We start from the raw sequence: 13,005 nt of genomic DNA, 5'->3' as shown, positions 1-13,005 counted from the left end.
AGACCTAAGGGGACATCGGGGGGCAAAATTTCTCTTCAAAGATCGAATGGTGCCAATTACATTAATTGTGATGCCCAATAATGACTCTTTGGAGAGGTCACGAATAATGCAAAAATATAGACTCTAAGAAAAGAAAAGGAATAAAATAATTATAGAAATATACATGTCTTAAAGGAATGCATCATGTCGGGTACAGGGGACTAATGTTCGTGACTCAATTTTCCCTTTTAATAGAGGGAATACGAGCGTGCTAAGGCTAGAAAAGCCAAACTCGTCCATATCCCATATCCAAGGGGTTTTCCCTAATCTAATCAAGCAAATGAACTAACCTAGTTCTAATGCTTATATGAAATGCAAGTCTAATGCCATGTTTCATACAAAAGGGGCAAGTAATATACACATAAGGGACAATATAGGGGAAGGGGTATACATATATAAGGAAAGTGTCATGCGACATGGTGAAAGAGGCCCTAAAAGTAAAAATATGCATGAGATGAAGTGATTTATCACACAATCATGATCTAACGCGCGAAGGGCTCCTAAGGGCTAACGTTGGACTAGCCCACATCTACGCTCTCTCACAAGCATTGGACTTGCAAGAGCTCGAGGGGACAACCATGACTAGCATTGGACTAGCCACGGTTACGTGCATTTGCATCCATCATACACATATAAGTGATGTGCATAATTAAAGCAAGTAGACATGTGAGCTCGTAATTCACATAACACATAAGCATGCATATCTAGATGCCAAAACCTAGGAAAGCGATTAAACACATAGCACACAGACATGCAAAACACATAAGGCAATTAAGGCCCTAACTATTACATCTTTAGGGGGAAGGCCTACTACAATCTAAAGGGGGAATAAGAAGGAATAAAACAATTAAACCCCTAACTATTATAATTTTGGCATTCGAGTGCCTCCCAAATGATGAAATTGAACTAAAATTGAAGCAAAAGCTACGCAACTAAAGAAATAAATAAAGTGAAAATGAAGTAAACACTTAAAGTCATGCAATTGCACACATAAGACACATACGCACGTAGGGTCAAATAAAGTCAAAAATAAAGGATAGAGTGTACCTCCCTCGCAATGGTAAGCAAATGAAGGGAAAGTAGCTTCAAAACAATAAAAGGGTCAAGGTACCACTTTAATTGAGAAAAATTAAAAGAAATGCGCAAATACAAAGCTCACTTGATCATAAAGCCCCTAAAGTCGTGACTTAAGTGCAATTGAAACAAAGCATAGTAGTCAATTGAAGCAAACAAGCAATGAAGTTGTAAAATTAAAACTACCAAGGACCAAATTGAGGAGATTATCCAATTGATTGGGTCATAGCAGCATTGGTTGGAAGCCAAGGGGTCAAAGTGAAATTATTGAAAGAGTTTCATGCAAATGCCATGCAAATGCTACGAGGAAGGCAACAGAAAGGAATGCTTGCTGCAATTTCAACTTTCAAACGCAAATTTCAATCCACATGCACAATTTTGATCTAAACTTTACCCACCAAACATCAAAACTCTAAACTAAACAGCCGAGTATAGAACTTTAACATCTAAACAAGCAAAACACAGAAGGAAACTCATGCAAAAAGACACAAAGAAGCTCATGCATTCTGCAAATTCCAGCCACCATTCTCTCTACAACATTTCTCCTTCAGCTGAAGTATACTCATGCAAATAAAGCCTATCGATTTTACCCTCCCAACTCAAATACTAGCTCTTAACCCATGTAGTTAACAAACACTCTAAACCAAAATGACTGGATAGAAATGCAGCAAAAGAAAGGATGACACTTGCAGCAATTTTCCAGCCACGGCTTTTCTTTCCATTTTCATCATGCAGACCAGATTTTCGATTCAAAAGCACAGCTTTGATTAGATATTCTTCATCTCAACATCACAACTTTAAACTGAGCAACAAAACTGCATGATGATCACAATCCAAATGACCAGAAACTTGGAAAGATATCATACGAAAATTCTGGAAAAAATGCAGAAAAGGAAGAACAAAAACTGCTATAACTCTCTTATCATTTCATCAACACAGACCGAATATCAGAATTTTGGCTTGGGTAAAAAACAAACGTTGCAAGTCTCACTCATAAATTAAACCAAATACTATATCTGGTTGCAGGGTTAAAGCAGTAAATCTATCAAAGGATCCCAAATAAAGAAAAAGCAAAGCTGGGCATCTTCTACACTTTTCATTGCTACTCTCTGCAACCTGTTGTGCTTTATTACCAAAACATTACCAACAAAACATCAACTTTTGAATCAAATGATCATAAGACATTCCCCCAATCATCAACCAAGCCAAATGACACACTTTCATTGCGAGATCAAATCAGAAAAATCTGAATTGGTGACCACTAACAACACAAAGGGCGGCAAGAGTTATATAACAGCAAAACAAAAGTGCAGCAACAACTCTGCTAATTTCTCTATGATTTTACAACTTCATTAGCTATTCAGGGAGCTTACATTAGATTCCAAAACCATCATAAAACATTAGCCTAGACATGCAAATCAAGGGGAGATGGGAAAACTGGCAAGCTCAACATCATTCCTATGTTTCTTGCTGCAATTTTCATTCCACGGTCTTTGCAAACCCATGAAACTTTCGGCCAGCAAGATTCATGCAGGACTTTGACACGCCCTTTGTACCGTAAAACAAGACAGCCAACAAGTTAAGTCAAGATCTTTCCTAAAACTCTTAGCAAATATCACCAAAACATTAACAAAGTTCCATAATCTTCATTTGAAGGACACAGCTTTTCAAACAAACCCACGGACGAGAGGAAAGGAAATGAAAGCAACGAAAGGCAACATCAGTATGCGACTGACGGAATCTAAATCTGGTCAAAATATGCACTGCTCTTTCCCTTTTAATAACCCAAACGAACAATATCAGAAAACATCAGATTCCTGGCTTAAACTTCCCCCCAGATTCATGAATAGCAAAAAGTAAACAACCTTCAGTCATGGGCTTAGAACAAAATCCGAAAAATAGTTCTAATGATTAACTTACCGAGACAAAGAAACCTGAGGAATCGATGCAAGCTGCGTGGATTTTCTGGAGTGAAACCAGGCGCCCCTTTCGCTTGGCTCAAATTTCAGCAGAGAGATTTCTGAACTTTTCTCTCTTCCCTTTCGATGGAGATTCGCGACTGAAGATGGTATCACAACTTCTCACGAGGGTCAGCAGCTTCAATAGATTCTTGGCTCGCCAAGGAAACAGCACCAGATTCCGTCTTCCCTCCCTTTTTGCTCTTTTCTTCTTCAATCCTTAGCCCCGCCGCTACTCCCTCAGAACTCTCTCAGACCTCTTTTCTCTTCACCGTTTTTCTTTCTTGCCTTCTGATCCGACCTTCCCTTGCTATCCTACTCTCCTCTGATTTTTCTCAAGCTCCGCCGCAACTCTTGCTTTCTAACCTTTCGCTCTCGTCTCTCTTGTTTCCTCACTTAACCAGCCGCCAACTCTCTTGCTTTGTTTTTTCATTTTTTTTCCATTTTTTGGCTCCCCCCATGGCTTCTCCCAAAACCTAGCCGCCTTTGCTTTCCTTCCCTTTTTCCCTTTTTTTGTTTTCAAATCCTCAATCCTACAAGTGTCTCCATCTCCCCCCTCCTAAGTGATGTGTTGTCCAAATATAAAAGGGACACTTGTTCTAATGCATGTTCTCCATTTGTCTAGCATGCAAACTTTCACTAATTTCACACATTATTTTGTATTTTTGTATTTTTCATTTTTCCCTTTTTTGAAATTTAGTATGAAGACAAAAATAATAGAATAAAGTGAATTAGAACAAAACAAAATAAAAACACTAGAATTGAAACAAATAAAGCAAAGTTAAAAAATCAAAAATTTGGTGTCTTCACAGCTACCTAGAGGTCACCACAAGACCGCTAGCCTAACATTTAAAGCAATAAATTAAACACTTCAAGTCCGCTAGCCTAATCCATGCTTAGGGTTCAAACCCTTGCAAATAATGCTCCAATCTTTGAAGAAAATGGAAAGGTTCAAGGTTGATGAAGACTACCTCTCAGCTTTGGAAGAAACCAGAAATTTTGGACTGAAATTCTCCCAAGAAAACCTGCAAGATGAAGCCTTTCTCCAAGCTAAAGCTGCACTCCAAGTGGTATGTGAGTTGTGTGAAGATTTAGAGGTGAAATGGTGCAAGATTGGATGGAGTTTTCTTTCCTTCTTCTTCCTTGGGGCTGCTGGCCAAAAAATGGAGAGAGATGAGAGAGGTTTGTGTGCTAAAACTTGGGGAGAAAGAATGGAATAGTAGCCTTAAGTGTTGGGCAAAAAGTCAACTCTTAATAGTGTCGCGCGCGGGTATCGTACCACCGTTTTCTCTCTTGTTTGTTACACTTGTGCACTAAACCTCCAATAAAATTCCTTTAACACTATAATTATTCACTCTTAGTAGTCTAGAATAAATTTCTTAAATCTCCACTTAATCGTTCCGGCTCGATTTACGCGAACTTCCGATTCGCACGCGATAAAACAAAACTTAAGGTTAATTCACGCCACTAAAATATAATTAACTAACTCTAGGGCAGATAACTTATAAAATGACTAAATTAAGAATGAAAACCTGAGTCCTCAAATCTCAAAGATCATTGGACTCTCGGATCGAATATTATATCGAAAAATGTGTATTTGATATTTCTCGCTAAACGAGCCGTAGAAAAATTAAATTCGCGAATGGAACGTTTTAAAAATATAAAAGAGACATTTTTTCATAGAAATGGATTTTAAAATGAATGAAATAAATTATTCAGAGTAAACGGGTGATTAAATAATTAATTAAGCCATTAAAATAATATAAAAGTAAGAAAATAAAATCCGGGTCCTCACAAAGACACCTCCCACAAATTGGTTGAGAAAAACCCTAGTTTTTTACCATAAAAAACTTGCCCCAATTAGACAAATAAAAGATATGATTTTCCCTTATTTCTTTCGACAAATTTAGGGTATTTTTCTCTCCAAATTTTTCTTAAAAATCTCACAAACAATTTGTATGTCGACTAGTCTTAATAGTAAAATTTTGATAAGTATTTATTGACAAATAAGTTATCCATGTCCTTATGAAAACCTAAAATCAGTTTCCAATAGGATTTAGTTTCCGTATTCTAATACGACATTCGTATTTTGAAGACTTAAACTTATTTGTACTATAAATCTCTCAAGTTTAATTTGTCTCACATATTGAACTATAAGATATAAAACTTATCTTTCAAATCTCTACTTGAAATTTATTTAATCCAATTAAAGAAGTTCTTAGTGTGTGTGACACATTAGGTTCTCATATACATTGGCAATAACTATGAGTTATAATTCTTAATTAACAAGAATTAGATAAATTAAAATCCTTTTAATTTATCATTGATTCTACTAATCAATCAACTCATACTTATAGATCAAGATTGACATCTAGCAATGCATCATGACCACTCAAATAATGAGAAAAGTCAAGTCGATGACTTCATCTTTCAGTGAACGCTTATCATGTAATTAATATCCTTTTATCACAATTATCTCACATTAATCTTGGAATATGTTGTGTCTATTCCAATACGTGATTAATGTTCATTTCTTATACCGAAATATAATTCCAATAAAAAAGCTGTAGACACCAAAATTTTAATTTTATTTAATTTAATTTTAGCTTTATTTTTTTATTTATTCTTGTTTTTATTTTATTTTATTTTAGTTAACCAAAGTTTGCAAAATGATAGTTATCTATTTTTGAATAAGGTTCATCTTCTTTTAAAAATAATCAATAAAATAAAAACATTTTTTGCATTAAATTTCTGAAAAAAGAAAAGTCTCACAAAAATTTGTTTTTAATCTTTTCAAATTTCATTTCTTCAAAATAAATGAAAATTTGCAAGGCAATTTCAAATAGGAGTTTACATTTTGTTTACCCTAAATTTGTTTTGAAAAACAAAATAAAAAGAAAAAAACAAAATAGGTGGAAGGCATGCATGGTAGCTAAGTGTATTAGGTGAGTATTAGCCATATGTCTTTGTTTTTTACACAACACATGCAAGGGGCTAGGTGGCAAGACAGGTGGAGAGTGTGGAAAAAATCTGGAACAAGGAAGAAACAAGAGAGAGGGCTTCGGGCAAGAGGAAAAAAAGAAAGAAGGGAAATGAGAAAAAGGGAAAAGAGAGGAGAAGGGGGAGGTTGCGAAGGAAAAAAGAAGACAGCTTTGGGGCTGAGGAAGAAAAGGAAGAAAGGAAAAAGGAGGAAGGGAAAGAATCTGGGGAGAGAGCAAGAAAGAGGGAGACTGCAAAGGGATTGAGAGAAATCTGAAATAGAGAGGGACAAACTAGAGGAGCTTCAGGCAGGAAGAGGAAGAAGAAACAAGCAAGGGAAGAAAGGAAGAAAAAGGAAAAGAGAAGAGAAAGGAAGGAGGAGGGGAAATCTGCGAAATCAGGAAGAAAAACAGAGGAGAAAACGAGAGAGAAAACAGAAAAGTGCAGAAAAATTTTTCTGCAAAACCCATGCCCAGGCTGATCAACCAAGCCCTTTCCCGATCAAATTCCAACCTAATCTCTGGTCCGAAAAGTGAAATTTATTTTTCTGCACTATCTCTGGATACCCATGAACAATTCTTATTAAGAAATAATCTGGGAAAGACCTCTCCAACCCTCTCAAATCGTAGCTCAAAATGACGAGCTTGCTGGAAATTTCTGCAGCAAAATTTCTGGGCTTCGCTCCAGCAAACGACAATCATTTCTTGGGGGAACCTCACATCCATTTGACCGTGAAAACATTCCCAGGTAAATCAAGACTCCTTCCCTTGTTAATCTAACATTTTTTTTACAAAGATTGAGGCCCATTTGGACATGAGTTCTTGAACTTGGCTGCGGTTTGATATGCTTGTTTGATGGCTCTGTCATGCCTATTTTTCTGACGATTTCTGGTTTTGCATTAGTCATTTAGAGCTTGATGAAAAGTTCAATGAAATCGGAAGAAGCTGATGCTCACATAAAAGCCATGAATCAGATTTTATTTCTTTTATCTTTTCTTTTTCTCTTACTTTATTTCCACATAAGCTGTTAATTCAGATCTTCACTTCATACCATTGCGTCTGGATTTTATGTTATTGTGGGTCATGAGACTTTGTGTGTAGGAGTCACCCCACGTTGCTTTTAAGTTGATAATGAGCCCAGAAATTCATAGAAAGTTTCATGAATGAATCTGGAATCGATACATAAATGGTGATTTAAGGAAAACTAGGAACTAAAAAACTAGGGTTTTGTTCATCACGGAATCTGACGGCTAGGGTTTTGTCTTCACGGCACCTTGCGTGGTGTAGCCATGGCAGCCCTCCGGCTCCCTGCTGGAGGGCGTCCCCCTGCGCATACAGTCTCCTCGTCTTTTCAAGGTAAGTCTTTTTCGGATCTGTTCAAACAGAATGCGTCACAACCATCGCTTTCCATTGCGGCAGAAACGGCAACCCACAAAGGCGAACCAGCGATTCTTTTTTCTCAGGCTACTGTGGACTCCTTGGCTGGTCCTTATCGTTTTGCTTTAGTTGGGAAGTTCCCCAGGGGTAGGCCGAGACTGGAGGAGGTGCGTAAATTCTTCTCAGCGCTGGATCTAAGAGAGATACCCACGGTGGGTTTGTTGGATTCGCGGCATGTGTTGATTCAGCTACAGACTGAGGCTGATTTCCATAGAGTGTGGTTCAGGAGGGTGTGGTACGTGGCCTCTGCTCCTATGCGTGTTTTCAAGTGGACACCAGGCTTCCATGTTGACAGAGAATCCCCTATTGTCCCTCTGTGGTTCCAACTTCCGAAACTCCCACTGCATTTTTTCCACAAGGAGGTGCTTTTCCAAATCATGTCCTGTGTTGGTGTGCCTCTGCTGGTAGACGCGGCCACGCTTGCGGTCTCTCGCCCGAGTGTGGCTCGCGTATGTGTCGAAGTGGATCTATTGAGAACGTTACCGTCGCGTGTATGGATTGGGAATGGAGACAGTGCTGGTTTTTGGCAGGAACTGGAGGTAGAGTTTTTACCCCAGTATTGCACTCACTGCTGCCGCCAGGGTCATGGCGAGAACAATTGCCATATTTTGCATCCGGAAATGCGGCACTCTATTGGGCAGCGGGCCAAACTGGGGGATGTGCAGCGGGGGCAGGAAGAGAGGTCCTCTGCACGGGCTGAGGGGACGGCTGGAGCTCAGCGGCGAGAGAAGGAGGAGGTGCAGCAGCAGGGCTCGCTAAAAGGCCCAGTAGATGCTCCCAATGGGCCGGAGGTGCTGTCCTCCCTGGGTCAGGGGACGGTTGGAAGTCAGCAGCATGGGGTGGAGGAGCTGCAACAGAAGGTTTCGCTAGGGGAGGAGGCGACGCTTCAGCAGGAGGAGCACCAGCCGCAGGTCACAGGGGTGGGGCTGCAGCCTGTCACGCTTCAAGCGTTGGAGATGGGCTGCTCGGAGATGGCTACTGGCCCAGCAGCGGGTGTGGGTGTGGGGTGTACGCTGGGTCTGTTTGGGAAAGATGACGCCAACATGGGATCGGTATGGGCTGGGGGGGCCGCGATGGAGCAAGAACAGGTCTGCACTGCACGACTTGAGAAAGGAGATGGGGTGGCGGACTAAGTCGCAGCGGTGCAGCGACAGGTTGGAAACTTATCACCTAGGGGTGGGGGTGTTATGGTGAGGATACATGAGGGATCATCATCATCAGTGGCAGGATTGAATCTTGATCCTGTGGTATCGTCTAGCAGTTTTGCACAAGAGGTAGATGGGTTGGGGAAGGCGTCTGTGGCTAAGGGACGCGGCACTCGCGCGATTTGTCCCTCAGATAGGACCCTACGACCTAGGGGTGCTGTATCCTCAAATTCCTTTTCTGTGGTATCTCATGATTAAGGTGCTTTTCTGGAATATTAGGGGGGTGGCTCATGCCCCTAATCTATCACGCCTAAGAAAGTTAATCAAATTGCACTCTTTACAATTAGTTGTGGTTGTTGAGCCCAAGACGGGCTTGGATAATCGCACTGCCATTAGACTACGGTTGGGGATGGACTACTGCCTCTCTAATCAGGAGGGTTCAGTTTGGGTGTTTTATCAGTCTTTGTTTGCTTGTCAGTGTATCGGGGAGTCGTCACAACATCTGACTATCCAGGTGCGCTCGCATCTATTTCCTACCCCTATTCATTTGTCTTGTATTCATGCCAAGTGTACGGAACACGAAAGGGAGATTTTATGGCATGACTTATTAAGTGATAACCCGGGGTCATATCCGTGGTTCTTAGTGGGGGATTTTAATATGATCACAAATGGAGAGGAGAAGAGGGGGGGCCTGCCATTTAGACCTTTGGAGGGTGTGGATTTCCTCAATTTCATGTCCGAAGCAGGAGTGGTGGATGCAGGGTTCTCAGGGTCTAGGTATACCTGGTGCAATAATCGTCCAGGTCCGGCTCGGATTTGGAAACGCTTAGATAGACTCCTTCTTAATGGGACTGCATTGGGGATGCCCCACCAGGTCACGGTTCAACACTTGGGCAGGGATCCATCGGATCACGCTCCGTTATTGTTATCCGTGGTAACGCGGCTGGATAATAAACCAAGGCCTTTTCGTTTCTTGAATGTTTGGACCATGCATGAGGATTTTTTAGGGGTGGTTCGTGAATGCTGGGCACAGCCGGTGGGTGGGTCGCCTATGCAAGTTTTGGCATCAAAGTTGAGGGCCGTGAAGCAGGTACTGAGGCAATGGTCTAAGCTTAAGTTTGGTGATATTTTTGAGACAGTTCGGGTCGCTGAGAGCGAGTTGGTGGATGTAGAGACAAAGTATGACTTGGACCCTTCGGATGCATTGCGGTGTGAACTAAATCAAGTCCAGGCACGATTGCGTCGAGCTCGTTTGATCGAGGACGGCTGCAAAAGGCACGTGCTAAGTGGCTTCAAGATGGGGATAGAAACTCGAAGTTTTTCCATTCAGTAGTGGCAGAAAGAAGACGGCGGTCAGTGATTCATCGAGTGAGGGGGTCAGACGGAGAGTGGCTCGACGAGGAGGCGCGAATTGGTGAGGCGGCTGTTACTTTCTTCCAGGAGCTTTTCACGGCGGAGACAGTTCTCCCGGCAACTGGTTTATTGGAAAACATTCCGAGTTTAGTCTCTGCCCAAGACAACGTTATTCTAACAGAGATCCCGCGGCTCGAAGAGGTTAAGGACATAGTGTTTGCCCTAGATGAGGAGAGTACGGCGGGGCCGGATGGGTTCACTGGGAAGTTCTTCACTTTTGCGTGGGAGGTGGTGGCCATGGACGTGTATCAGGCAGTGGTAAGCTTTTTCTGTGGGGCTGAAATCCCTAGGAACTTCATGGCAACATCGATTGTGCTGCTGCCTAAGGTGGAACATCCTCAGGATTTCACCCAATTTAGGCCTATTAGTCTCTGTAATTTCGCTAATAAGATCATTTCGAAGCTTCTTTCGGAGAGACTAGCTAAGATTTTGCCCCGGCTCATATCCCCACAACAGAGTGGTTTTGTGAAAGGGAGGCAGATTGCGGATAACTTTTTACTTGCTCAGGAGTTGGTGTCAGACATTACGAGGTCTAATCGGGGTGGGAATGTGGTGATTAAGCTGGACATGATGAAGGCGTACGATAGAGTTTCGTGGCCGTTTCTGCTACAGGTCCTTCGCCGCTTTGGGTTCTCTGAGACTTGGATTGATATGATTTGGCGTCTGGTCTCTAACGTCTGGTTCTCGGTTTTGGTCAACGGCGCACCTCAAGGATTCTTTAAATCATCACGGGGCCTCCGGCAAGGGGATCCCATTTCACCGGCCTTATTTGTCCTCGGCGCTGAGGTGCTATCTCGCACCTTGAATACGGTGGCCAGCCAGCGACAGTTTGTTCCTTTTAAGGTCCCTCCTCGGTGCCCTGTTATAACGCACTTGGCGTACGCAGATGATGTTATCATTTTCTCCAGTGGTGCGCGGTCCTCGTTAAATCTGATTAAGAGGGTCCTGGAAGGGTATTGCATTACATCGGGTTAGCGGATTAATTCACAGAAAAGCTGCTTCTTGACTCATCCAAGGTTTCCGGCACCGAAGGCAGCAGTGATTGGCCAGGTGCTAGGATTTCAGAGGCGGCCGTTTCCGGTTAAGTACCTAGGTTGTCCTTTGTACGTGGGACGGAGGAAGAAGATCTACTTTGCGGACGTCTACAATGCGGTGGTGGCTCGGATCTTATCATGGAAGCATAAACTTTTATCTGTGGGAGGTCGGGTGGTGCTAATTCAGAGTGTGTTAGCCTCAATGCCCGTTCACTTACTCACAGCCGCTTCTCCACCAAAGGGGGTCATTGTGGCATTGGAAAGGGTGTTCGCCGATTTCCTGTGGGGGACGTCTGGCTTTGGGACTAGGTTTCACTGGATTCGGTGGGAGGCATTGTGTAGGCCGCGAGAGGAGGGAGGGATTGGCTTGCGTGGGCTGAAAGATGTGCACGACTCGTTCTCGGTTAAGCTTTGGTGGAATTTCAGGCAACAGGCGTCACTCTGGGCAGAGTTCATGGCAGGGAAATATTGCGCGGGTTTGCATCCTTGCCTGGCAGAAGCAAGCCAGCGGGGATCCCTCACATGGAAGAGAATAAGTTCAGTACAGCAGGTGGCGGAGGACAGCATCAGTTGGGTTGTTAATGCGGGTTTGATGGACTTCTGGCATGATAATTGGTTGGGGACTGGTGCGTTATGTCAGAAGGTGGAGATCTTCCATGACCACCTGGTTGCTGATTTTGTTGACTGCGGGGCTTGGAACATTGTCATGCTTAATCAGTATTTGGATGCAGGTTCGGTGGCGAACGTCCTTGCTATGGACCCACCGACATTTCAGGATCCTGATAGAATGGTTTGGGCTTTGACTCCATCTGGCAGTTTCTCCACGGAATCAGCTTATTCCCTCGTCCGGCAAGGTGGTCACCGATCGTGGAGTGCGGCAGCCATCTGGCACCAGTGTATTCCACTAAAAATCTCTTTCTTCATGCTGAGGCTGATGCAACACAGGCTCCCTACCATGGACAGACTAAGGGGGGCTGGGGTTCAGGGCCCTTCTCGCTGCTGGTGTTGTCTAGAACCCAGGGTGGAGGACTTAGATCACATTTTTTGTGCTGGAGAGGGGGCAAAACGAGTCTGGCGTCATTTCGAGATGCGGCCGGGGGAAATGGGGCCGATATATACGGCGCGGCATATGATTTGGCTTTGGTGGATTCGGAGCGGAAATACGGAAGTCTTGAAATGTTTATATAGGATCCTCCCCGCGGTGGTTTGCTGGGAATTATGGAGAGCGCTGAATAGGGGTGTGTTTGAAGGACAACGACTGAAGATTAGGGCAACTGTGACTCGGATCGTTCAGTTACTGGGCGAGCTCTTGCGGACCCGTTTTCCATGGGTGCGGTTTACATCCTCGTAGGAAGAGTTATTTCAACAGATAGCGTCATGTCGACCGCGAGTGAGCATTCAGCCCGTCCGCTGGATTCAGCCGCCAGGGGGGTGGAAGTTGAACTCCGATGGGTGTTCTCGGAGGAACCCGTGGGTGAGTGGAGGGGGCTGGGTTGTAAGGGACTGTCATGGGAATTTTGTCTTCGGCTATTCCGAGTTTTTTGGTACGATGAGTAGCCTGCATGCAGAGCTGCGCGGGTTGCTTGTGGGAATAAAGCATTGTATGGATCGAGGGTTCCAACAGTTACATGTTGAGGCGGACTCGTTGACGTTGATTCAGATCGTGCAGGGGGATAGTGCATGCCCTTGGCAGTTGCAGCGGGAGCTGGACGTTCTCCTCCAATTTCGTCACTGTTTTCATTCTGTCACGCATTGTTATAGGGAAGCGAACTCACCGGCTGATCGTCTGGCAAACTATGGGGTTGATTCTGAGTTAAGGCAGGTCTTTACTGCTTTTGCGGATCTGCCCCGATTAGTCAGGGGGGACCTTAGGATGGATAGGTTGGGCTTTCCAACGTTTCGTAGGCGGGTGGTGAGGCACTCATAG

The 13,005-nt window shown here is 43.3% G+C and overlaps 1 protein-coding gene across 1 annotated transcript; it reads left to right on the top strand.

The window, feature by feature from the left end:
* The first annotated feature begins 8,673 nt into the window (after window positions 1–8,673).
* Window positions 8,674–12,429, top strand: LOC113759916. The gene is made up of 4 exons (XM_027302495.1): window positions 8,674–8,780; window positions 8,911–9,840; window positions 9,939–10,997; window positions 11,061–12,429. Exons 1-4 carry the CDS (start codon window positions 8,674–8,676, stop codon window positions 12,427–12,429), a joined length of 3,465 nt encoding a protein of 1,154 aa, XP_027158296.1.
* Window positions 12,430–13,005: the final 576 nt, after the last annotated feature.

The sequence above is a fragment of the Coffea eugenioides genome, chromosome 2 (genome assembly GCF_003713205.1).
Source record: "Coffea eugenioides isolate CCC68of chromosome 2, Ceug_1.0, whole genome shotgun sequence".
In the NCBI taxonomy this organism is placed as follows: domain Eukaryota; kingdom Viridiplantae; phylum Streptophyta; class Magnoliopsida; order Gentianales; family Rubiaceae; genus Coffea; species Coffea eugenioides.
The sequence above is the reverse complement of the archived record's forward strand: the minus strand, read 5'-3'. Positions and strand labels throughout refer to the sequence as shown.

What these genes read in the sequence shown, in the direction of transcription:
- LOC113759916 (XM_027302495.1), top strand. Translation starts at nt 8,674, where the DNA reads ATGGTGAGGATACATGAGGGATCATCATCATCAGTGGCAGGATTGAAT. An exon ending in GACCCTTCGGATGCATTGCG is followed by an intron (nt 9,841 to 9,938) that starts GTGTGAACTAAA and finishes AGATGGGGATAG; the next exon opens with AAACTCGAAGTTTTTCCATT. An exon ending in ATTAAGAGGGTCCTGGAAGG is followed by an intron (nt 10,998 to 11,060) that starts GTATTGCATTAC and finishes GACTCATCCAAG; the next exon opens with GTTTCCGGCACCGAAGGCAG.